Genomic DNA, 26,515 nt, shown 5'->3' with positions numbered 1-26,515 from the left:
TTTGGTAACTATATTGAGAGAGTTCTGAAAAAAATGTGATCCGGCATTTTATGACGGTGGCTTTATATTAATATACATATATACATATATAGCAATATTCTTTGATACTTCATCTGAATGGACCACTTTCTCCGGCGGGTCGCGAGGTTTCGTCAGATGAAAGTTAGTGTTATACAACACGCGTGTGTTTTTAACAAACAATATTAAACTATTGAATATTATGGATCGCCTACAACACCTATTCCTATCCATACTTCTTCTTAAAAGCACTTTATACCACCTTAGTGGTAGTATGTGTATTTATTTATCATTTCCTTTTTATTCTTTTTACTTTTTTACCCCTTTTACAGATTTTTTTTTACATATGGAAAAGTATATATTTTTTGTTATAAGTACATTTTATTTTATTTATTATTATTTAAAAACTGGTAATTTATGTTTATTAAATATTATTTTGTGTACACCCTAAAACCTTCTTCTTAACTTCACGTCCTTTGGTAGGTTGCCTGGTAGAGATCGCTTTTAAGCAATAAGGCCGCCTATTGTACCTCCACTTTCTTTCTACAATGCGTTTTTGTTGCTTTCGATATGGTGAACAATAAGTGTATTTTTTGAAGATAAGTGTATTTGAGAAGATAGCTCGGTTTAGCATGGACAAGGAGAAATTTCACAACCACGTAGTCGGTTAGAAACTGAATGCTGAGCTTCTATTAAAAAAGCACCGTCAAAGACGTGCCACCAAGCAATTTAGCGTTCTAGTACGATGCCGCGTATAAACCGATGAGGACATACGGGTCTTCTAACTGCGATTCCTCTAAAAAGTTAGCCCGTTGCCATTTCAGACTGCATTACCAACAGTTAAGATTGCAGACAATGACGACTTGAAGTATTCGACTAAAGCCTACACCTAAGACTAAACCGCCCGACATTTAGCTAAGCTCAGATTCCCAAATACTGGTCAATCTATTCTTATTTCTTTAAACCTATCTTGAGAACCGGCTCTTAGATTGATTTGCGGCAAGCCTGTGAGGATGTGAAGATATGTACATTCACTCGCAGTCCTCACACGTTAGACTGGCGTATGGCTGCAGTCAGCAGTAGTGTTTGAGTGGTCGACAAAACCTCGCGTGTGTGACGCCCGGGAAAAGTACCCGACTTGAGAGAGTGCGCAGCGAAGCGTACACGATCGTTGCTTATACATTCAAATAACGTAAGTAATTAATATTATGTTCCTGATTATTAATTTCAACAATAGTGCTCTGCAGCTAATTAATATTAGTATCGTTTATCGATCACACAAGTTATTAATATGTAAAGATATTTTCCCGATGGATCGTAGATGTAAAGAAGACTATCTACTTATTTCAAATTAATTTCTATTTATTTATTTATGTACTTGAAGTACCTACGCCTGTATACTTTAATAAGGCCCAGTCTGTACTTTAAAAGTATGTAGGAACCCTACCTCTCTACTGCACCGGTTCTGAAGACGAGAGGTCGGCAGAAGCAGCATCAACATTTTCTCTAATGATTCCATCGTTTGTGAGTTGAAATTGTGTGGTTAATAAAGTCACGAAGAAACTAATTGATTCTTTAGTAGCCTTGATGTACCTAAATATATATTATAATATTTTTACGACGTTTATGTACATGTTATTTTTTAGCTATTACATTATGAAAGCGGCTTGTTGAAATAAAATCTAGAGATGGCAGGAAATCTGAGAACGCCTAGTTAAGTTATTTTTATTTTTCTCAAGGGTAAAAATGAACTTTAAATATGAATTCGAATAGTTATGCAAATCCGGAATCACAGTTATCTTTTACAATAAATAATTTTAAGAGGTCACTTCGATAAAGTGAACTACTTTTAATGCATTCTCTAGAAAATACATAATATGCTAAATATGCATCTTAAATTCAAAAATTCTTTACACAATCGTGTATCTCAATTCTTAGTCCCACAAAGATTTTCCTTGTGTTTTTAAAACAATACCTACCAATAGATAATTTGTTTTCCAGTAGAGCCAGTTATGCATACCCCCATGCTATTTAATAATATTCTCATTACCCTCATACATAAATAACATAATTACCTACGTAGTGGTATTGTGCAAGAAAATTCATGGAATAAACAATTAGTACATTGTCAAGTAAGCAGGCAGGCACCAAGTTGTAAGGTAGTCTTATTTCTAGTAACTAGTTATCTGAGCCCCGCTTTCCCTGTGTATATTGTGATTGTGCAAGATAGAGTATAGCGTGGCTAAACCCGTCTTATTCTGGGAGGGGACCTGTATTCCGAAGTGGACTGGCGATGGTTCGATAATGTTACTTGTATTTGAAATTTTAGTTCTCTTATGCAAAATATGTTCGCACTGGGCCAGCGTGGTGGACTATGGCATAAACCCTTCTCACGTTGAGAGACCCTATAGAAGGCCGGTAATGTATTGATATAATGATGATGATGCAGAATATTGCTTTACGAAAGCATTATCCTTTTGATGTATAGTCATAAAGAAATTCCCGGACAACTGGTAAGCGGATATCGTGAAATCGTGCTTGTTTACGCGGGCGGCCGCCGCGGCACTTTCTCCGCTCTTGCGCAACTCGCCACAGCCGTGACCTCGCGACCCGATCGCGGTGACATAAACACAACCGTGCGGCGAATCCTTATCCCGCGGCCTCTTCGAGCAGGATGCGGATATAACATGGCTTGCGGAAAAAGTTCATATCCACCAAATGACAGATGCAATAGGCTTCTCTCACATTTTCAGTAGTTTGTACCTATAGCTAATGATGTTATTAGAACGAATAGTTCTTCGGCCTTGTTATCAATCGATGGAGACCTGCTGCTAGTCACAGCTGTAAACATTCTCTGCCACATTCTCTGCCAGTCATACTTAGTTGTCGTCAGCTTATAGCTGGTCTACTAACGCAGCTTTTCCAGTGCACTCGGGATCACAAAATACATAGGTCTGCAGAGTTATGAGGAATTCGACAAGGTTACCACATTTATACACTTTAAGTTATTAAGGTTTTGGTGAAGTTCATATCGAGCAATCTGCAGCGATGCACCAGTTCCTACCTCTATCAATTTATTCTATAATTTAGCTAGGTACCTGTTTTAAAAGTGAACACATCAATAAATCAAACACAATATAGGTTGTGTTAACATCCTATTATGTGACACAGAATTGCAATCGAAATCCGCGCCGGTATTGTCCGAAGTAGTCGATGCCGAGTCGGTTCTACTTTCGTGCTTTGAATGACTCAGTAGGTGTTGTTATGAAACCAAGAGATGAATGGACCGTGGACGACGGACGTGCCCAACTATTAGTGCGAGTAACTTCATAATAACTATGTCATAACGGCCGCTCATTCGGTACATTGCTACACGTGGTAAATGTTTTGTAATGTTTTCGATTGCGTAAAGCTTGGTACCTAACTACATGGTTTGTAATTATATGGGACCATTTGAGGAAAGTAGCTAACTGCTTCATAATAATCAATAGCCCACAACAGTTCACTTCTGGAATAGAAGCCTCTCCCAACGGAGAGACGGTAGTAGTAGCACCCTGCTGCCCGGTCTCAGTTATAAAATTCAAAATTCATTTATTTCAAGTAGGCCTACTTTATAAGCGCTTTTGAAACGTCAAGTCAGTCTGTTTGTAGTGACTCTACCACCGGTTCGGAAGGCAGATTCCACTGAGAAGAGTCGCAAGAAACTCAGCAGATTGCTCCTTTCCAACATAATATTATAGTTTATAGTTTAATTTCTTCTGTTTTATGAGATATGAGCGGAGTGGCCTGCTTCCAAGCAGCCTTGTCGTTAAGAAATTCATCAATCGTGTTGTAACCACGATTGGTTAAATGTGTTTTAATACATTGTTTAAACTTTGGTAAAGGTACATCTAACATTACCCTTGGTATCGTGTTATAAAAGCATATACCCATCCCCACAAAGGATTTTTGCACTTATCTCAGACGTTAAGCAGATATATTTAATTTATCCGTTTCTAGTAAGTCGATTGTTTATATTCCCTTAGTCGCCTCGTACGATACCCACGGAAAGAGGAGAGGTGATGACAACTGTATTCTGATCTGCTTGGCTATCCTTATCCTTATATATACATTTACAAGTTTTTGTGCGTACCTACTTCCTAGAAACTATACAAGAGCCTTTGTTTGTCTGTTAGGTCGGAAAGATATTTTAACTGAAACTTCCTACGTGTGAACCTATATAGAGATCAGTAAATAAACAGGACATTGGATAGAAGCAGGCATTACTTTGCGGAAGTCCATGATATATTATGAAAATTAAGCTATATTTGCTATAGTCCGCGTAGGGTGTAATTATAATTTCTTCAGTCCTTGTACTCCACACCAAAAAGATCTTTGGCAATGTACCCTCTTTTTATTTTTATAATAAACAGGACGGCCAGTGGTTTGGCAGGCTTACAGAGCGCTCATGAGGCTCAATATCGATTCGGCTGCTCACATAATGTCGATCTTATTTTTTACAGATGACCATATTACTAGTCTGTGTAGCCCTGCTGGTGGGCAGCGTGAACTCCTCAAACTCCACCATACCAGCCGATGAAGACGACACGTGCGAGGCTCCGATCGGACTCTGGAGCCTGGCGCTCGAGGACTGGGCTACATCGACCCGAGTACAGTCGGATCGACATGGTACGCTACTTTGTTTCATGTGTTTACTTATATTAAACTAGCGGTCCATCGCTACTTTATGCTGTCACGGACTTTTTTTAGAACTTTTAAAGGGGTGCTCTCAAAAAGGACAAAAGCCCCGATTATAAAACATTTCTCATTGTTGCTTTGCTCCTATTGGTCTTAACGTGATAATATGATATAGCCTTTAGCCTACATGGATAAATGGGCTATCCAACATAGAAATAATTTTTCAAATAGGACCAGTAGTTATTGAGATCATCGGGTTCAAGAAACAAACTAAATCTTCAGCTTTATACATATATAAGTGTTAGACATTACTTTTGTCATTCCAATTTGGCTTTTTGGTTTGCATTCCTGACACCGAGAACGGGAGAATAAGTTAGGTTAGGTTAGTTTTATACTGATATTATTTCAATGCGTTTTCGTACAGTACATATATTGTTCTTCTTTAATTAAATGTGCCTGCAGAGACTAAGTATATATATATATTTAAATGAGTTACAGATAATGCTGTTGCTTGTGATTTCTACCATATTATTGACAGCCGGTTGGCGCAGTGGGTAGCGACCCTGCTGTCTGAGTCCAAGGTCGTGGGTTCGATTCCCACAACTAGAAAATGTTTGTGTTATGATAAGTATTTATTTATATTATATTCATAAAATAAATATAAGCAATCAGTTATCTTAGTACCCATATCACAAGCTACGCTTACTGTGGGGGCTAGATGGCGATGTGTGTATTGTCGTAGTTTATTTATTGATTTATCTATAGCTCAGTCATAGCAATCAGGTGGTTGTTTTAGTGTAACTGGTATAAAAGAGCCTGAGTGTCTTATATCCCTGTTCGAAGGTAATGAAATTCTAACTACAAATCATACCTAATTATTAGCAAAACGCCTCCCGGACTCACCGGGATCACGAAATAGGTAAAGGTATTTCTACCAATTAATAACTGAAGTTGGGAACTCCATTTAGGATACTTGTTAATGGCGATTACCATACCTCGGTACCCTGCACACTTGCACCTCAAGTGACATCTGTTGCGTGCACTTCATAGTGCACAAAAGCACTGCCTTCCCTAAAATGTTTACTCATAAAAGCTAAGGATTTTTAAATTGTATGCCATCCTCCCTCCCAAAACCCTGTGCACGCCACTGAGTTATATTGAAGGTTTTTTTCCAGGTCGAGTGATGGCGCTGCCGTCAACGAAGGGCTATTACGTGACGGAGCGTTTCGACAGCCCGTACCTGTCTCCGCCCCCGCCAGCCCCCTCTTCGCCCGGGCACATACCGCCAGCGCCAGGCCACGCTCCGCACGCAGCGGGCGCCATGCCGGTACCCAACCAGCCGCCGCACGCGATGCGCGCGCCGCAGGGGTACAAGGAGTGGGAGGGCACGCCGCCGGCCGGGGGCAAGATCGTCAACCGCCCCACGAAGCCCTATAAGGACAAGTTCAAGCCGAGCTACGTAAGCACTAACTATCTTCCCGACTCATCATACTCCGCTTAGAATAGCAGGGAACATGCCTTCTCAGAGTTTTTTTTTATTCCACTACAAGTTAGCCCTTGACTGCAGTTAGCATCTTACCTGGCTGTAAATGATAGTGCAGTCTTTGATAGTACTTACCTGTAAGGGAGTATGGTAGTCATACCCCTAATAGGTTTCTACTCGACATCACACCGGAACACTAAATCGCTTAGCGGTACGTACTTGTCGGTAGGGCGGTAACTAGCCACGGTCTAAGCCTCTCACCAGACCAGGCTAAGCGGCATTGCGACAATGCTGCTTAGCGGCAGAATTTAGCATGGTGGTAGTGTCACACACACATTCTAGCGAGCTTTATGAATATAATTACATGTTATGTTATAAGATAAACAGCTTGGTCTTCGAGATCCCGGGTTTGAACAACGTTAATATTTAAATCCCTACAGGGCTAGCACAAGCAGGTGACAAAAAATATATAGGGGATATAATTAACGTTATTTATTTATTTATATTTAGTTTCTATGAATATTATCCAGTGCCCATATTAGCCATTTAAAAAAAAAAAATTTACTAGCTATTCAAATATTTGGCGCTTACTACATTCTTATTCCGCGCAATATAATATTGTCTGTCACACCACACTCGAGGTTTCGAACATGTTTTATTTCATCAGTCAGTCGCAATCACTCCGTTGAGACGGGAAGACTACGTGTCTGTGCGTCAAGAAAATAATTTATAACACGTCTATGTACTTTGGCTTCAGCGCATCCTTAGTTATGTTACACATATAACAGGATGTGAAACGAGAGGATTTGAAAAGTTTATTATGGTTGGAAATGTATTTATATAATTCCAAATTTAATTTATGTCCATAAAAAATAACAAAATTTAAAAAGAAAATGGACTGTAAAAATATTAGGACCAAAAATAAACTCGTGCAGGTTACTAGGCTACACAAAATTGCTAATTCATTCAAGGGCAATTGTATATTATTTTATTACAAATTACCAAATTAAATGTTTGAGATGTCGCTCAATAAGTTCAAAGTTTATATATAACCAGGGCGCGTTTGGAACCCTCGTAGCTTTAGGTTTAAGTTGGCGTACGAAGTAATCACCATCCCCTTACGTAAACATACAAACATAACAAACATTATGTAAACATATATGTATGAACGCTTCATAAGTGCCTGTGATAGGCCTACATGAATTAAGAAATTTAGAACTTTGTAGAAGGTAAACGTCCCCGGGGCAATCGCCAGCTCGGTGGGGAGATCAACTAAGAGAAACCGGTGTCCGTACCTTCTACAAGGCAGTACAAATGGCCAAAGATAGACAGGATATGTCACAAGATTACTCGCCATAGCGTGATCACGAAGCTGTCATGGGAGGTATTGTTAGATGTGTGTCATGTCCCAGCAGCAGCAGCAGCAGCAGCAGCAGCAGCAGCAGCAGCAGCAGCAGCAGCAGCAGCGGCCCGGCGCGCTGGACCGCGTGGACGAGCCGGCGCGCAAGCAGGTGACGGAGACCGACCTGTACCTGCTGAGCGCCATCGAGAAGCTGGTGTACCGCGCCGACCTCGTGGAGAAGCGCCTGCGCAAGATGGAGGAGAGCGTGCACTCCCTGCTGGCCGGGCTCGCGTCCCAACCGGGTAACCGTCAGTGCCATCGGCAATACTGCGTTCGTCAACTCGTAGCCTTATTACATCTCTAAAAGGCTCGTGATCCAAGACATTACATGCGCGTGCTTTATTTAAAATGACCGTACTTGTGCTTTATTTACGATGACCCGATTAAGTTTAGTTTGTTCCTCACTGCAAGTTATATGTATAAACCATTTTTAATTTGGCCGAGGTGATACGTTGATTCTTTGCGGCTAAAAACAGTAAGCATTTCCTTAAATGAACAAATATTTTTACGATAAATGAACGTTCAATTTTCTAAAACTAAAATATTCCGTAATTATATTTTTAATATAGACTTTATGTAGCGAACGATCCTGGCCGTATACCGGTTTACCATGGCCGCGTAATTTAGTTTTTTTCGTTTCTAGGCATGTGCCTAATGCCGGCGTAAAATGCAATGTAACATTACTTGATACATAATTACTATTACTTATTATTAACTGTGTATAATATCGCAATTTTATTTATTATTATTATTGCTATAATATTTTTACTATTCATTTTGGTTTGTAATCATTTTGGTGCCTATGCTTAACCGAGCTCCCTTCTGCAGAGCCGTGCCCCGGGAACTACACGCGCGTGGGCAACACGTGCTACTCGTGGTCGCGCGCGGCGCTGGACTGGAAGGGCGCGTCGCTGGCGTGCCGCAAGGCCCGCGCCGCGCTGCTGGAGCTCACAGACGACGCGCAGAAGAACATCTTCTACTCCAAACTGCTGTCCGATAAGACGCTCCGAGGTGAGCTCATCCTACGCTGAGAGGCCGAGAACCCATTAAATTGAAAAATTATATATTCATATAGGCCTGTCACAGGCACTTATGAAGCGTTCGTACATAATATATGTTTACATAATTGTAAGTGGATGATAACTTCGTTCGCAAACTTAAACCTAAAGCTACAAGAGTTCCAAATCAGCCGGGTAATTTTGTATGTTATCACCATCTCACAGTAAATTACAATATAATTAGGTATGTTAATACCCTTTTCATACTTATTCACCACAACAAGTTCAGATAAACAAAAAAGAACAAACTCTCCAAGTTCGCAGTAATATAAAAAAGGCGGCCTTATCGTATAATCGCGTTCTCTGCTAGGCAACCTTAGGATTAGGATGCTATGTATCATTAATAGTTTTCTTAGCGTACGCGAAGTAATGAATTTTATAGGCAACATTTCGCTACTTTGGTAGATATACATTATTGCAATTTTCTTAAGGATCACTCGTTTTTTTTAAATAAATTAAAGACTTTATAAGAACGGCAAGTGATATTTTAATTAGAAAGGGGGACTGAATGCACTTTACACTCTTTGCTTTTGACGTGTATTAGTACTGAATAACTGTTTCAATGATAACTATATAATTGATAACTGTGACAATCATCCTTGATAGTCTACTCGACTAAGTTGGAGACACTGTTGGTATGATACAGGCTATAAATAAAGAATAGCGCATAAAAGTGTGGTTCCATCTTTAGTTTCGACTTAACTATAACCTCATACCAATAATGAAAATGCCCGCCCATAATCCAGGTGAAGACTTCTGGACGGGCGGCTTGAACCCCGGCCTGCTCTGGATCTGGTCGCACTCGGCGAAGCCTGTGGAGCCCACCAGCACCAACTCGACCAGCATCGCGGGCGACGGGCGCTGCCTGGCGCTGGTGTCGGACCCCACGCGGGGCAGCTACGTGTACCGCGGGCAGGACTGCGCGGCGCCGCACCGCTACGTGTGCCAGCGGGACGACCGCCCGGACCGACTCGCCAACGACATCTCGCGCGCCGCCCGTGCCCTCGCCGGCGACACGGGCCGGAGCGCCAGATTGTGGCGGGCGACCAGCAGCGATGCACTATAACTCTACTACTACCTATTGCTAAGAATCCGATACTTTGCGGAATTCCAACATACAACGTGTAAATGAAAACCGAAATAATACTTCAGAGGTTTTAGAGCTATATTATTTTGTCTCTGAGACATCTGTGAAACTGAAACGCTAATAGTTTTTGAGTAAACTATTGCCATAGTTATTACTGATAGAAATCAGATACAGCCTTAACACCACATGCAAAAATAAAATCAAGGGACTTCTGTCACTTGATTACGGAAGCGTCGCGTACCGTAGGTACTATGCGCGTGTCGGTATTTTATCTTTAATAGGGTTGGCATAAGAAAACACTTAAGAGTAATTGTTAAGTGATTATTCGCCAAATGTATCACTTTTTATACCTTTTTTGCCCTCACCTTATCTATCTGGAGGACCGAAGAGGATGATATTGCTGGTGGGAGGGGCTTAAATAGATAAGGACACAGTAATTGTATCCCTTGTCATAGTATAGGGATAACATTTATAATAATATTCTTTGTCTCCGACCTGTGCTAGCCGTGCTGCGGCAAAGTGAAGCTCCAAATTACAATTTAAAGGATTTCTTCCAAAATGGTGGCTCTAGGGTACATACATTATGTACGATATCCAGCTTTACATCTTTTATCAAACGTCGAGTTTGAAATCGCATGTAATCTAATAAAAGACTGATTCTAAAAAATGTTTATGTATAAATTATGTTACCGTAAAGAGGAGATGTAAACCAAATAAAAGAATCGAATTTCTCATAAATCCTTATATTCTACAATATTTACAATCTTGTTTTCATGTCGATTCTCAACAAAATAACTTATTTAAATAAATATTTATAAAGGAATAAACCGTTGAATTATTTTATTTATAGCGCACTGTCCTTTACATATCAGTTCACAATTTCTCACTTAGTGACGCCGACGGAGCTGTATACAAATCCTAAACTGACAGTTTTAGAGCTAGTGTTGTCCTCGTCAAAACTTAGATTTGTGAGAAAGCAAAACAGCAAATGACAAAATAGGATTTGAGTACAAGCACGTTAATAATGCATTTGACTGGCCGATATGCATTATTTGTTTCATGATGCCAGTAAATAAAAACCGCAAGGAGATAATAATAACAAAATTGGCACCACTTACTGGCTCTATTTTCCAAGCGGGCGTCTAAAAGTTTGGGAGGGTGCTTGATATAAGTTGGTAATTTCAAACTTGTTTTACCTTTCATACTTCTTCTTTCAAGAACCTTCCAAAACTCACCGCGTCCATTACTATTATAAAAGCACTTTGGAATAATATATTTACACCGAGTCCAGTCGTTTGGCGTTTACCATGATAGTTTTGAGAGAGCACCAAATGACTGGACAAATTCTATTGAGAAAATTGTGACCTAAATATATAACAAAAAAAAAACTCCCAGCAACAGAAATGCGGTATCGCTCAATCTTACCTACGAGCGCAATCTATCCGGTCGATACGCAAACGTTGCTTAGCAATAATAAAAAACGAAGGGAAAATTAAAACTCTCAAATTATGAATAAGTTATAATTAAAATTCAACCGACTCCAAATGAACGGTAGTTTTATTACCAACGGACGGAGCTGCAAAGATCCTATACTGAGTAAGGTTTTTCTATTTGCTGTGTGAAGAAGTGTTGAGGCCGGTGTTTGCTTTATTTTCGTCGCAGCCAACGAACGAACTCATGAAACCAGCTCGAAACGATTCGGGCACAAACCAAAGCGTGAGTGAGACTTCAAAACTGCTCACGAAGAAAATAAATAATAATACAGTTGGAGTCGGTTAAATACGGTTTCCCTTTTTTATAAACCTATTTACATGCATTTTTCGGCACAACAGAACATTTATGGTTGGCCATTATAATTTTTATCAAACAAACATTATGCATAAACTCTGTGATAAATATATTCCATTTAAATGAATAAAGCCTGGCTCCACACAGCTCACTATCGCTTGAGCTACTTATTGATTGGTCAGGCGATCACAGTGCATTTTGTTTCCGCTTTTACAACACTTCCTTTACTTACAAATGCAACTACTTTATACAAATTCATGTGCAAAAAATGCAGTGCAGCATAGAAATGCTCAGGCGATAGTAGTATATGTGACCACACTTATGAGACTAGCAATCCGTGATTTGTAACTGGCAACATATGTAAAGCGATATAAGTATTTTTATTTATATAAAAGGGATCTGTGATCCTGTACTCTGATTAAGATTTTTTTAATCTTCGTGGTGAAATGACATTCGTTAGCATCGATTCGCTTTTTATCTTTTATAACTTGGCAAAGATGCGTTGTAAAGCCATCACTCCCGAGAGTAGAGAAAATTGGAAGATATGTGTGATGTGACGTATAAAGAAATCGACCCATGACCGACCCAACACGGGGCACGGGTCTCCTCAAAGAGAGGTTCAGGTTTAAGTCCACCACGCCGGCCAAGTGCGGATTGGTGGACTTCACCCGCCTTTTAATTCATTATGTAGAACTATCACGCATGCAAGATTCCGCAAAATGGTTTCCTATATAGTTAAAGCAAGTTATGTGACATTTTAAAAGATTAAGTTAAAAACGCACAACCCCGGAAAGTTAGGAAGTTTGAAAAATGTTGCGTGTGCTAGTATGGATGAATTTTAGCACTTGATTTTACAGCTGAGAGTTCAGAAAACTAAAAGGAATCGTGAGGAGCTAAACGCCAAATATGGGTGCCTGACACGATAGGCTCAATAATTCGAGTCGATACTGACGAATGTTAAATCACTTTTAAATGCAGTTATCTTTTAAACTGGCGAAAAGGCAAGGAACCTTTTGAGGATGAAGTTTCTCTCGATAGCATAAGTATCCCTCTCAAATAACTCATGTTCATAAAACACGTGTAAGGCAATGTGTCATGGCCTCTCGCAATAAATAGTTCGACATTATTAGAATAGAAATAAATATCATTCCCAAATAGTTAGTTATTAATATGGCCGTATTGCACAGCAAGTAACAATTTTGTTAGTTTTACATATTAAGTCGTTTTAATTATTTATTTTGGTGCTGGAATAAGGGTGCGAACGAACAAACTAGTCACTTTTAAATAATGAAGTACTTTTTAAATAAATTATAGAAAAGTAGCCACGTGTTGAGTTATTAAAATAATATAAATATGTACTACAAAACTATATAGATGAGTCGATATGTTTTTCGAACAGATTTTTGTGAGGAAAGTGGTTCTACTTTGCCACTTTGAACAATATTCACCATGCATTCAGCATGAATGTTCAGTATAAAAAGCTAATGCACCATCGATTTTTAAAAACGTGACATTCAAATCTGGCCGACTTAGATTCGCATGCCGAATATTCCGTATGTATAGTTAGTGGGGCTGTACAATATTTACACTTATCGTAGTCTGCAGGCGCGTTTTTCTATTTATATGCAATCTATAATGATATCGAATAATAAAATCAGTCGCCATCCTCCTTAACAGGTAAGAGTAGGAAAAGGATGGCACTACTAAATTTAATATTCGATAATTAGGTTTATTATTTTAGGTAGTTTGGATTTTCGCAAACTTTCGACGATATTACGTACTAAACGTATGTAATAACGTCGATAGTTTGCGGAAATCCAAACCCGTCACGACAGAGTAAAAAATGTTGCTTGTTTTAAAGTACCTAATAGTGTCTCGCTGGCCGGTAGCGATCTATCTATTTATATCAAGACAAGGTTTGATTCTCGCTACCAAGCTGAAGTTTTGTTAGTTGTTAGTATTGCAGTTTATACTTAGCAGTCCCCACCCCGTGCTTCGAACAGCACATTGAGCCGGCGGTCCCAGTCATCATTAGTAATGTTACAGAAATTGGTAAGGCGGGGTGTCAGTGTTAAGTGAGGACTCACCGGGAGGTTAGAAGGCTAATGATGAGGATAATGTACTATTTTTATCCTACAAACATTCCGTGTAAGAGTAGTAACATAACGACTGTATAACCAGGCGTATAAGCCCCATTTCACTCTGATATTATAACGTGTGGACACTCAAAAGCGACTCTACGAGTTTAATTCTCACTAAGGGTACAGATTTTATGATTTCCGCCGCTCTAGAGCTTCCGCCGTCTTTCGGAGCGATCTTTCATGCGAGCGATCACCTTAATAACTCGCATCACAAATCAGACAAAACGTGACCTCGGTCCGACTTAACGAGATTGTATTTGGACGAGCAATAAATGGTCAAATACACGGACTATTCTTTTGTGTTTTTACGCAAAAAACATCGTTATGTCGTATTTCCAGCGCTGCTAAACTTAGTTTCTGGGAATCTCAACTATGTCGAACCGAGGTCACGATACGATTGTTTAAAGTTTGATTTCCTCGAAAAGCGGTGCCGACGCATATACGGACGTCACCAAAACATGGTCTAGAGAAACAAGATAGCGATACCGCTATACGCACGTCTGCCTTATTCACGAGTCTTTTTTGACCACGGTAAATAATAAAGAAGGCATCGAATCGAGGATTTCATTCGACACAGCGATATAGGTATGCCGTTAGGGAGCAATGAGACGTAACGCTTTATCGCTCTCGCCTCGAGGTCCGTATGAGACGTCGGGGTCTGAAAGTTACCCTAGAATGTCCTCGCAGCGGGCGGGGCTAGTTGAAGTGGAACTTGAACTGGAAGGGCGAGCCGTGCTGGAAGTGCTGGAAGGGGTTGCCCTGGAAGCCGCCGCGCGCCGCCTCGGGGTCCAGCGGGTCGGAGCCCGCGTCGAACTGCGCGCGCTTGTCCGGGTCCGTCAGCACCTGCGCGCACACCGAGACGTGACACCCGCCCAGTCCCACGCGACATCCGTTTCTAGAGCGCGAGAATAGGGTGCGCTCCCGAGTCGAACTTAATTTGTTTCATATCCATTGAGTACAAAGATAATCAGAAAAATCAATAAAAAATCCAAGACGATTTCACTTTTTGTTCATCGCGCCATTTCAAACAATATGTGTTTATTTTTTAAATTTATCTTGGCATGACATTGATGAAACTGGAAGGTTCCCCGTGTCGAGCTGGGTTTATCGTCGTACACGCTGCGAGGCGGTGGGTGCCGGTGACTTACCTCTTTGGCGGCGGCGACGTCGATGAACTTCTTCTCTGCGATCTTCTTCTCGTCGCCCTGGAAATTGTCGGGGTGCCACTTCTGCGCCGCCTTGCGGTACGCCTTCACGATCTCCTGCTTGTTGGCCGACCTGCGCACACGCGCACATCGCTATATTCTTACCCATCTCATCAAAATTGATTTCAAAACAATGTTGTGTGATTCGTTACCATTCCATCTCACTTGATGGCGGACGATGTGCCAAATCAGACCGAAAACAATTAAGCAAATAGAAAATGCCTAATATTTATTAAACAAAAGCTTACAGGTGACAAAGCAATTTTGTGTTGTGTGAAAAATTACAGTGTAAATAACTGACAAGGCTACCTTGATGTGTTAGATACTACTAGGTGTAACAATTCTGTTACTAAACTATTGCTCGCAGTTGTCGACGAGTTCTTTCCTCTATTCCCACTCATCCTTATTATAGGGAATTTATTTATTAAAGGAACACCAACAGCTGTTCACAATGCATATTAAACTCTGTGTGACTAGCAACTTAAAGCTGCAGCAGTTACTACAAAACGACACTACAACTGTAGTAAAAATACAAACAAACAATGTAAGAAAAACTAAAAAATAACAAAAGAAAACTGAAAATTACAATCCAAAAGTATTCGATTGTATTACAAATATCACTTGTAGTAGTAAAATATTCTCATAATTAAATTTTTATTCATTACACGTTCAATAAATTGACATGTGTATTCAAATAATAACAAACAACATTGATTGTTCATCAGTCATGTGACATCAGTAGACTGTAATACAGTGGTATTGTTATTGTTATAAAGAATTTTATTGCTAGGGTATTAAAAAAATAATTATAATCGTGAGGGCCACGTAGTCTCTCGGATTCTCGAAATATACGAGCGTTTTGACGCAATTTTATATTTAAATTTATTTATACACTTTATTATTATGATTCATGGCGACAAATAAAAGTTGTCTGTTTAATTCATTGCGTCGGTACATCGACAGGAGAATTTGCCTCTTTACATTTAAAATTTTTTGCTTGTTTGTTGAATAAGCTGTTTTTCTGTTTTACTTTTATGGTGTTTTACTGCAATAAATACGAATTGTGTCCTGCACTGCGGATGGGCTCACCTCTTGACGCCCAGGATCTTGTAGTAGTCGCGCTGCTCGGACTGTTTCTGCAACTTCTGCGCGCGGCTCAGCCCGTCCCGCGCGCGCTGCGAGCCCTCCGCCAGCTCCAGCGCCTCCTTGTACGCGCGGATGGCTGCAACCACGCCAGTTCAATATATCACCGAACCGCAGTTTGTATACTCTTTGCGCTTTGAAAATGGAATACCGGCCTTTAGTACACTGTCGAACAAAACTATATGCTCTATGGCGGTGACGCGAGTTTGACGACATCGCTTGGCGGGAAAGAAAACTTACGACGGATTTGAATTAATTATTTAGAGATTAACTAAAATAGAGCGTTCCAAATTGGAAATACATGATTTAATTAATGGAAAGGATATGCTTAATGAAATATTGTTGCGGCAGAACAAGACTCCTATATACCGGTGATGGAGTTTTTAAAAGTGTTCGGTACTATGCTGGTACCCAATAATGCATAGGATAAGTAAATATAATGTCTATAATCGACGGCGGAGTAGATCAGTTACCACATTCACCGCGAGGCCGAATTTTGACAGACCTACAAGGGTGCCAGATTTTCATCTTTTTACCAATATTACCCAAGACATGAAGAAGTTATCGAGTCTGCCATATACCCTGTGTCGAAATGCCGCGTCGGCAAGAGACCATCAGCAATCCGTCTTTTAGAAATCTCGGACGGCTTCGGAAAGGCCTTATACACCGTTCGTTTAGAGTGAGAAAGGTTCAAGCCAGGTTCATGTCCCGGTGCATCGGAGCCGCAGTGCGCGTACCGTCGTCGAACATGTCGAGGCCGAGCAGCGCGTCGGCGCGGTCGCACAGCGTGGCGGGCTCGCGTCGCAGCGCCAGCGCCGCCGCGCACTCCGCCAACGCGTCCGCGTACAGCTCCTCCTGCGAAACACGCGATATACGTGAGCGGCAGGCTAAAATGGATCTTATGCCAATGGGACTAAAACTCCAATTTGCCTGCTTCCGCTACGTCTTAAACATTTGTGAAATTAAAATCAAACGTGCGGGTTTTCAAACTCTAAGAAGATTTAAATAAGGTCCGTTTTATTTCGACGGTATAGTATGAGAACGACTCCTCGATTGCGAGCAAGCTAATTCTGTACTAGGATTACCTTTGCCTCGAATAAGCAAAAGGCACAGAATTAAAAATGTACAGAAATCGCGTACACGACTTATATTGAAGTAAGTTAGTCACTTAATTACAGTTGAAAGTGATTACTTTACCTTTAATGTTTTAAAAGTTTACCATAAATGGGGTAGATGCGAAAAGTTTTTAAACTAGCATCATTCCGCGGGTGTATAATGAGATGCACGCGGGCCGGAATGATCCGAATATCCGGTATACTTTAAGCGTACCCAAAGAGCGGTAGCGACGGACCCTCTTACTATGACTCCGCTGTCATAAATAATGTTATATACCTTATGAGCCATCCGGCAAAGCTTGAAAATGACAATTTGATCTCGCAGCCATCTTTGGTTTATGAAATAATATCATATTCGATTTTAAGCACCTGGTAAACCTTGAAAATGTGTTGTTAAATTGACATTTTGGATTTCAAAAGGACCCCAGGTATATACGTTTTTGAATGGTCTCATTGTGACTTAAAAACGAGCCCAATTTCGACATACGCAGCTCTTCTCAACTAGGAGTTCCAGTACCAAACAGAGACAGGCTTCGAAGATCACCTTGTAGGTTACAACCATAATCAATATTTTGTAATATAGTCCTAATTTTTTTATTTCAATTATCTTAATGATCTTGTTATGATTATGATATATGATTTTTTTCTTTTTTGCTTTTTGTTGTTCTCGTTTCAATCTGTATTATTTAAATCTACTGCGTATGTAATTAGTGTAATTGGTGTCGACCGTACTATTTGAATAATGAATAAATGATATAAAAAACAATGCGGCCCACCTTGACGCTGCAAGCGCACAGGTGCTTGCGCGCCTCGAGCACCACGAGCGTGACGTCGGGCTCGAGGCGCAGCACGGCGCGCGCGCTGCGCAGGCAGGCCGCGAAGTCGCGCGCCGCGGCCTGCTGCTCGCACTGCTGCAGCAGCTTGTCCACCTGCTTCAGCTTCTTGTACAGCGGGAAGCACTGCCGGTGCTCCGGGTCCAGCTTCAGGCACGAGCGCACTTCCTGCCGACGTGTGCGTAGCGATGGTTATTTATGCAACTGCTGCGTAATACGGGCTACTAAACACGAGTGAGTGTTCGGTAGCTAATCATCAACAGATGCATGCTTTATATTGTCGTAGTATATCTATTTATTTCTTTTTAAAAGATGGACAATGCTAGGCATTATTTTATAGAATAAAAGAACAACCACTGAATCCTGTGCAATTCACTGATCGTGAGGTTCGTACTATTTTCCATGGTGGGGCTAAAGTCACATTGACGGTTATAGTTTTCAGGAATTCACTCTGCTGAGTAACTCGTGACTTCCTTCAGACGGACCAACTTTGATGCCGTATTCTCCCTGCCTTTGTCTAAAATTTGCACGCTCGCAATCACGGTGTCGTTTTCGCAAATCAAACTCCGTATAGTCAAAGTAAAATGAACCACAACAAAAGTTCTGTCAAAAGCCAGAACTGAGGAATTTTACGCAAATTTGAACTTTAAACAGATACAAATAAGATCCATTTCACTCCGATGTTCAAGTATTTGATATACTCTAAAAATAATCCTCGATTGCGAGCGAGCGAATTTCCTACTACAACTCTACGCGTGCAGTGAGCCTACCTTGAGCGCGTCGCTGACGTGGCCCAGCTGGTACAGCAGCGAGGCCAGGCGCTGGTAGCCCTCCGTGGAGTCCTGCTGCAGGCGGTTCACGGAGCGGATGTCCGACACCGCCGAGAACAGGTCGTCCTGCGGACACAGACGGCCTGTCACGTGTCCCCAGTGTGCTCAACGTTGAGATGCGGAGCGCTTTACTTGCATACGTACACGTGTTTTGCTAACTGGCGTTATAATTTATATTAATGGTATCCTACTTCCCGAACAGAAATAAAAACGGATTACATTTTTTTTCACATCTCTCTCAATATTTTAACGGCCGAATGGCGCAGAGGGCAGCGTCCCTGCTTTCTGAGCCGAGGCCGTGGGTTCGATTCCCACAACTGGACAATGTTTGTGTGCTGAACATGAATGTTTTTGAGTGTCTGGGTGTCATCTATATATTATAAGTATTTACTCGTATGTATATTATTGATATAATTAATCATCAGTCATCTTAGTACCCATAAAACAAGCTATGCTTACTTTGGGGCTAGATGGCGATGTGTGTATTGTCGTAGTATATTTATTTATTTATTTTTTAATATGGGTATCAAACGAAAGGGCTTTACTAGTAGAATACTAAAAACTATTTTCATTGTGTAGGGTCGGGGTTTTTTTTTCTTTTATTTCTATAGTTGTATTACATTTACAACATTTACTGTTTCCCAGTGAAGCCCGCTGAGCTTCCGGGGTGAGGTCGAGCACTCACCAGCGCGATGTAGCACTCGGCGCGCAGCTGGCGCAGCGCCGCCGCCCAGGGCGACGCCTCGAGCAGGCGCGTGGCCAGCTCGGCGGCGGCGCGGTGGTCGCGGCCGCGGAAGTAGGCCTCCGCCAGGCGCAGCTCGTCCGCCAGCTCGTCCACGCGGCGGAACATGGCGGCCGCCTCCTCGTTGTGCGGCTCGCTGTACGTCTGGCGGCAGTTCGCTTCGTTAGTAGTGGTAGAGCTCTGCGACAGAGCGCGACCGGGGAAGTACCGCCGCCGTGCTCATTTTTTAAACGTGCGAGGCGACATAAATCGAGACGGAGATACAAGTTGGTGAAGAAAGAAATTTCTTACACATGCATTTTTTTTTATGTATATGAATGTATTGGACGTGCGAAACGGACGTGTGGCATTCAATTTAAGCGTAGTTCTACCGATATTTTCATCCGATCCGATCCGACATCAGATTATCTTAAAAATGTCGGTAGGTTAAAAAGAAATATTTCAATTCACTTAATAAATAGTATAAAATATCTAATAAGAAATGTTTTGTTTAAATGAAGTCCTTCTTTTAAATAGTAAATTATGTGTAATAGCATGTATAAGTTATGTGTAATAGTAAATATCTAGTTTTGTAACTTTGCATTTTACAATCGAGGCGGTATTAAGGAAGCCGAAAGTGTAACAAGTAATGTACCTAAAGTGATTTCGACGATTTTCATAACACTTGCCAGGAAAACGGGATAAGCTTATATCTAAATACGTTCTCAGAAAATAACAGACCATTTTGTGCTGCTACCACAGTATGAAAGTTTATTAGGCCAAAACGGGTTATTCTTTTCACTCGCGATTAGTGCCTCAATTATTATTCCTGGCGGGGTAAAATCCACTATTGCTCTACTTTCCAATTGAAACTGAACGCTTTAAATTTTTAACAATATACCAAAAAGCGAAAATATTAACCAAATATTAATCACGGAAAATGGCGAGACGACTTTTTTTTTCGTGCGCAAAGGTAAACAGATATACAGCCAGCATTGTTATATGCATAAAAATAATATGATCATATTTAAAACATTTTTAAATTATAACTAGTTATGAATTGTGAATAATTTGATAAAATTAAACGTTCGTTATCATAACTGAGACGGTAAAAATATTTGTTCATTTATGAAAATTATAGCCTACTTTACTTCGTGATAGTTTAGCTTACTTTTGGCGAAGAAATGGTTAAAATCGATCCTATACTTTTGGATCTTACGGGTAAAGTCTTTCCATTTTATAATAGTAGTATAGATATATAATTATATTAATTTTTACATATTTACATACACATACAAGGAGCTACAGAAGTATTAGTTCAGTCGCGTGGTCTAAAGTACACATTTTTTTTTGCTACAAGTAAGTCCTTGACTGCCATCTCCGCCTGGCGGGTTACTTTATTTTAAAGTGAGCTAAAACTAGTGCTGTACAATTTGGCCGTTTAAACCGGCCATAAAATTTAACCAGATTAATTAGTTCAGCAACCAACTAATTAACTTAAACTAACCGGTTAAATTAATTAACTAGTTAACCGGTTAAATTAGTTAACTAGTTAACCGGTTAACTGATTAACCGGTTAAAGGGTTAATCGGTTAAAAAAGAAGTTGCTTATATTCGCAATCAGCAAACTTATTGATATTTCTGTATCAAAATCGCGAAATTTCTTGTAAATATAATTAAAACATTTTATAATTTTATAATTATATGATTTGTTTACAAATATTGACCGAGGATTTGTTAATATTTATAATTAAATGATTTGTTAATATTTAATAAATAAACACCAGATTTATTAAATAATATCGAGTCATTTTGAATAGTAACAAATCATTTGTTTTTGATGTTTAAAAATGGTCTCTAATAAATTATTTATTTACTATTAACAAATGTTTTGCAAATTAATCATTCTGGGTAACAATTTTCAATATATTAGTGAGAAAATTTGTTTTTTTTTAACCGATTAACGGTTTAACCGGTTAATCAGTTAACCGGTTAACTAGTTAACTGATTTAACCGGTTAACTAGTTAATTAATTTAACTGGTTAGTTTAAGTTAATTAGTTGGCTGTTGAACTAATAAACCTGGTTAAATTTTATAGCCGGTTTAAACGGCCAAATTGTACAGCACTAGCCAAAACTTTAATATCTACTTTAATTTTGATACAAGTTTAAACATTGTCTCACGTGTATACATTGACGGATGCGCTCTACCAACTTCCGTTGTACAACAGTTTAATATTGTTGTAAAATACTTTGTTGTTCCAAATTGGTTGATCAGTATCGCACGAACACACATGAGCTGATGAAATCACAGGTTATTAATTGAGTATGAAATTGCAATGCTATGAAAATGACATTATCAAGAGCCTTATCTCTGCACCAAACAATAACATTCGTTCAGATACAGCGCCTATCATAATATGACATCGATATAACATTGTTCGTACTTCACAGTGATAATGAATTTATTGAGTGTCAATTTTTGTTTTATTTAATGAACATAACATTTTTAAAGGTATGCGATTATACAACTAGGATTTAATATATACTTGCGGTCCCCCGCGATTTAATATATACGTCCGGGTATAAGTCTTACCTTAAAAGAAAGCATATGCTGTGGTGGACGTTTTTTTAAAACTTTTAAAGGGGAACATCGTTTTCCATACATGTTTTTATCGAAACTCTAAACGTTTACGCAGCGCACGTAGCGGAAGCTCTCAAAAGGAGCAAAACACCCACAATTATGAAACATTTTCATTGGTGCTATGCTCCCATTGGTCTTAACGTAATGACATATAGCCTATAACCTAACCCGTATGTATTTTTATTTAGATTATTCGTTATTTAAACTAAACCATGCGTCCAAAACTTATTATAAATTGCAAGGTTACACAGGATTGTTTTGATAATAATCTTTTTATTGCAAGGACTAATGTTCATGCCTGAAAATGATGATAAAATGCGTTCTTGTAGGTTTTTTAGATCTTGGAAAGACCTGTATTTTCGTACTGTATTTCGTTTTCTGTAAGATGGAGTATTCGGTCCGCGCACGCGAATTAAGCAGCTCGGCAGCGCTTTTTCTAGTTTGCATTTAAAATATAATAATTTTATCATTTACCCAAAGAATGCTTTCTGCTGAAAGAATAATGCTACCACATTCATCAGATCTATATATACGCAACTCAGATAAACTGTATAAGCATGTACTGAGATGTACACAGGTAGTCTACGTTTGTTTGAGAAAAACACTATATAGAGGATGCCATATTCGCTTCTGACACAGTTTTGTTTTCGTTTAAAGTTACAAATCAATCAGTTTACAACTTTAATTACATCGCTTTTACCAACGTAACAGAATTCTCCAAAACAAACCCAGCTTAAATCGATAATTGACAGCTTATATTAGCCGCTACCTAGATGTTATGAAGCAATAAATGGTTAGTGTTCAAAGAGGACACTTACGACTTGCAGATAGTCCTCTTTGGCCTCCCGGTACTGAGCCAGCTTGAGGTACACGTTGGCGCGGTGCAGGCGCGCTGCCGTGAAGTCTGCCTTCATCTCCAACACCTGCAACACAGCATATTTAATGTTATCTCTATTTTTAGTTGGTTTATAAATTGCTACTCTTCATAATCTATTGATTATTAGTGATCATAAATGTAAAGTATTGCTATCTAAACACAAGGTATGCAGGGTACAAGAACATAAATAATATATTTGCAGGCATATGAGGCTTAATACCTGCGTCTAAGATTTATTGCCGCAGGGCTAAAGTGTTGCTCTGGTATAGGCGATGGGTTTTCACTCACAAACAGTGTTGTCTGTGAACTATTACTATTTAAAATAAAAGAACCACTGTGACTTCACTTTAGATTGGGTTTCTCATTTTCGGAGTACTTTAGCTCCATGCTTAATGTTTCTGTCTAGTTAATGGTAAACTGGGTTAGTTTTGCTTAAAAACAGTTTTTATTTGTGAGGTTTATTCTATTATAACTAACTGTATATGTGTTGCTTTGATTTGTAAGTTTCGAATGTATTAATAAATATTGTTTTATCTTACCTTAGTGAAGTCTTGCAATGCAAATTTCGCTTTACCGAGGGCATAGTACACAGTGCCTCTCTTAAAGTATGTGAGGTAGTTGTGAGGGTCCCCCTCTGAAAATGAAGAGATTATAAATATACAGTACAAAGTCATTTTTGAGAAATAATTATTACTAATGTCTGTAACAATAATAATATTTCACTGTCATCATTAAACTATTTTTATCACACTGCTGGTCACTGGTCTCATCTCTCGCAAGACTGAGGGTTTAAGGGTTTATAGGGTGTAGGTTGCTTTTACTATTAAATATAATTGGTTCTAGCAAATTAGACTGTGATGCACATAAAAAATACAAAATAATTTACTGCCTGACCTAGGATTTGAACCCATACAAGCATAATGTACTGTAGACAAAGATAACAATAGTGATTACATGGGCCCTTTCAGGGCAATGGGCCATTACTTACAACTACAAAGCTTGAACATATTTAGCTCCAAGGTTCATTACTTTTCATGTTTAGTTACTTAGTTATAATGTCATACAACAACCTTAACCTTGTTACTAATAAAGAAACGATTTAGTGACCTACTTTGGATTTTGTGATTTTTGTGAGTAGTTTTATATTATTTTTTTCATTTTTATTTATTTTATCTACATCTTGTTAGCACAGCAGGGCCACTTACACTGACTAGATGAAACAACATAATTTTTGGGTAACTATAACACAAATGAATGGAAGATGACATTAAACATTATACATGTTGAATTAAATCAGAGAACATGGAATGGAAGTGCTTGAAAATTTATTTGCTTCTGGGGCACTTATACAACACTGTAGATCTCTCGGGTTGCAAGTCTGTCTAACCTCAAGGGAGTTAAAAAAAATCAATCTAAAAGAAAATTGGTGGTATCCTTTCAGTATCTCAGGAAGGCCACCTAACTTCATTTAAAATTAGTCTTTTGTATGGGTGTCCAACGCAACTACTTGTTTCTAGTTTGGTCCGTAATAGAGCACAACATAGTAACTTTAATACTAAGTGATTATGGAAAGCCTGAGTATTTCTTATAAAGATACCAATCTTCAATACAAAATGGCTGCAGCTGTAGTAATATGGTGGTGTTGAATATTTATATTTATTCTACATTAATTTATAGCTTGTGGATGAGGATCAGTAAACCTGTAACATAGTGGCCTGTCACTCACTGGCTATATCTTAGACTGAAAAAAAAAAAAACAGTTACATCTATTGCAACAAAAAGGAAAGACAAACCAACAAATGAACTTTCTTATCGATAACATTGCTTAGATTGTTACTGTGGACTAATGCATTATTGCAAATAATTTAAAAAACAAATATTTGTTTATTCAAATGTACCCTAATGAAGGCAATGAGATGTGTACACACAGAATTTGTACATGTTAGTAATATTATGATGATTATAGCTTAATTCATAAACTTACAAGTCAAACTATAAGGGTTCCAAAACTAGCTTTGGTATCAAAAGCCCACAACAAACTTAGCCAGGCGGTGTATTTCTGAATTGATTTGAAATACTAATGCATGCATGAAACACTGAAGATATTTTAAATTTCTATTATTTTCAATGCCGATAGATTATAAATATTTCAACACACAATAACGCCATATGTTAATGGTTGTTTTATTAAGACCCTGTTAGATTGAGGTGGTCTACTTACCAACAGCGGCGTGGTAGTGAGTGAGCGCGTCAGAAAGCTGCCCGCGGGCCAGGAAGTCCCGGCCCAGCTCTAGATGCTTGTTCACCTCTGCTTGTGACGAGCATTCTGAAACTATCACCACAAAGCTCTTATTCTATCTCGTCAACCGAACGATTTTGTCTTCGATTTTATTTTAGGAAACAGTATTATATCGCCACTCATTAATCAATTAATAGCTATTTTAAGACCCCTTGGCACAATACAATATCATAATTCACTAACTAACAGTACAGGGAAGAGAATAAACCGAAAATAATTACAAAAATATAACCTTCCACTTACACTCTAATAAAACTTCTAATACTAATAACACTAGGCATGGTGAGACTTTGTTCCAGTTAATATTTGATAGACAGTCCATTGTTTTAATTAAAAATTGTATTAATTCAGACCTAATTATGAAATAAAGCAATACAGTCTCGAGATAAACTAATTATTTGACATAGGCACAATCCATCTTCGCTTCGTCTCTTTTCGTGGTTTGTTCTGATTGGTCCAAATCAGACACTTTAAAAATGTCATCCAAATTCACAGATAACCATGTTGGGGTATCAGCTGTCAGTCTGTCAAACTACAATTAATTTAATTCTTATTATAGTCAATATTCTTGTAAAATTAAACCAATTGTAAGCTTACAAAACGACACACATGTAGTGTTTTGTAACTTAAAATGTTATTATTTTTAAAGTAAGGTAAGTATTAATGAAATAAGGTAAAATTACTGTTGTATAATGTTTGTACAACTATTATTTTAGGACGTCTCTTCAGAGTTGCCATATGATAAAACAATTTCAGTAGTTTTCTACATAATTGATTCGAACACCAACAGCTACCATTGGTGCTACATGATACCATGTGTAATTTAATAATTATTAGGAACGAAAGTTTCTCAGTTCTCATAATTTTTCATTTAGGCACCATACCTATTACCTATGTCACACATAGAGTCAGTTGGTCAGAGTCAATTACATTACTTTAATTAGTAGCGATCCCCGCAACTTCAGTTCACATATGAGTTAACCTTTAAAGATATATTCTGTGACGAACTTTGTTTAGAAAAGTAATAATTCCGTCATACAGTTTTGGGCTTGGCGTAACTTTCACCGCTTAAACATCGCACACCTCGGGAGTTCTCAGAATGAGATTTTTCCCCGTTTTTCCAATTTTTTAAAACTCATCATCATCGCACTGCATGTCAGTGCGACCATGATCACTTTCTTCCTTCTTAATGGAA

The 26,515-nt window shown here is 39.0% G+C and overlaps 2 protein-coding genes across 2 annotated transcripts; one reads left to right on the top strand and one right to left on the bottom strand.

Moving 5' to 3' along the window:
* Positions 1-1,111: 1,111 nt before the first annotated feature.
* LOC120637569 lies at positions 1,112-9,704 on the top strand. The gene is made up of 6 exons (XM_039909405.1): positions 1,112-1,210; positions 4,521-4,686; positions 5,871-6,154; positions 7,621-7,822; positions 8,409-8,591; positions 9,385-9,704. Exons 2-6 carry the CDS (start codon positions 4,521-4,523, stop codon positions 9,702-9,704), a joined length of 1,155 nt encoding a protein of 384 aa, XP_039765339.1. The 5' UTR covers positions 1,112-1,210.
* Positions 9,705-10,452: 748 nt separating this feature from the next.
* LOC120637636 (dnaJ homolog subfamily C member 3) lies at positions 10,453-25,748 on the bottom strand. Its single transcript, XM_039909546.1, has 11 exons — positions 25,564-25,748; positions 25,243-25,353; positions 23,561-23,655; positions 22,963-23,067; positions 19,466-19,666; positions 18,721-18,846; positions 17,894-18,118; positions 16,740-16,857; positions 15,949-16,081; positions 14,803-14,932; positions 10,453-14,497 (listed from the first exon to the last, which is right to left on the bottom strand). The coding sequence occupies exons 1-11, from the start codon at positions 25,640-25,642 to the stop codon at positions 14,351-14,353; spliced, it is 1,470 nt and encodes a 489-aa protein (XP_039765480.1). The 5' UTR covers positions 25,643-25,748; the 3' UTR covers positions 10,453-14,350.
* Positions 25,749-26,515: the final 767 nt, after the last annotated feature.

The sequence above is a fragment of the Pararge aegeria genome, chromosome 4 (genome assembly GCF_905163445.1).
Source record: "Pararge aegeria chromosome 4, ilParAegt1.1, whole genome shotgun sequence".
Taxonomy (NCBI): domain Eukaryota; kingdom Metazoa; phylum Arthropoda; class Insecta; order Lepidoptera; family Nymphalidae; genus Pararge; species Pararge aegeria.
This window is presented reverse-complemented; position numbering and strand designations above follow the sequence as displayed.

Excerpts from the sequence above, each read along its gene's own strand:
- LOC120637569 (XM_039909405.1), top strand. The coding sequence starts at position 4,521 with ATGACCATATTACTAGTCTGTGTAGCCCTGCTGGTGGGCAGCGTGAAC. Across the intron at positions 6,155-7,620 it reads ACAAGTTCAAGCCGAGCTAC|CAGCAGCAGCAGCAGCAGCA; the intron begins GTAAGCACTAAC and ends CAGCAGCAGCAG. Across the intron at positions 7,823-8,408 it reads CGGGCTCGCGTCCCAACCGG|AGCCGTGCCCCGGGAACTAC; the intron begins GTAACCGTCAGT and ends TCCCTTCTGCAG.
- LOC120637636 (XM_039909546.1), bottom strand. The coding sequence starts at position 25,642 with ATGGACTGTCTATCAAATATTAACTGGAACAAAGTCTCACCATGCCTA. Across the intron at positions 23,656-25,242 it reads TCACTACCACGCCGCTGTTG|AGGGGGACCCTCACAACTAC; the intron begins GTAAGTAGACCA and ends CTTCATTTTCAG. Across the intron at positions 14,933-15,948 it reads AAGATCCTGGGCGTCAAGAG|GTCGGCCAACAAGCAGGAGA; the intron begins GTGAGCCCATCC and ends GCGTGTGCGCAG.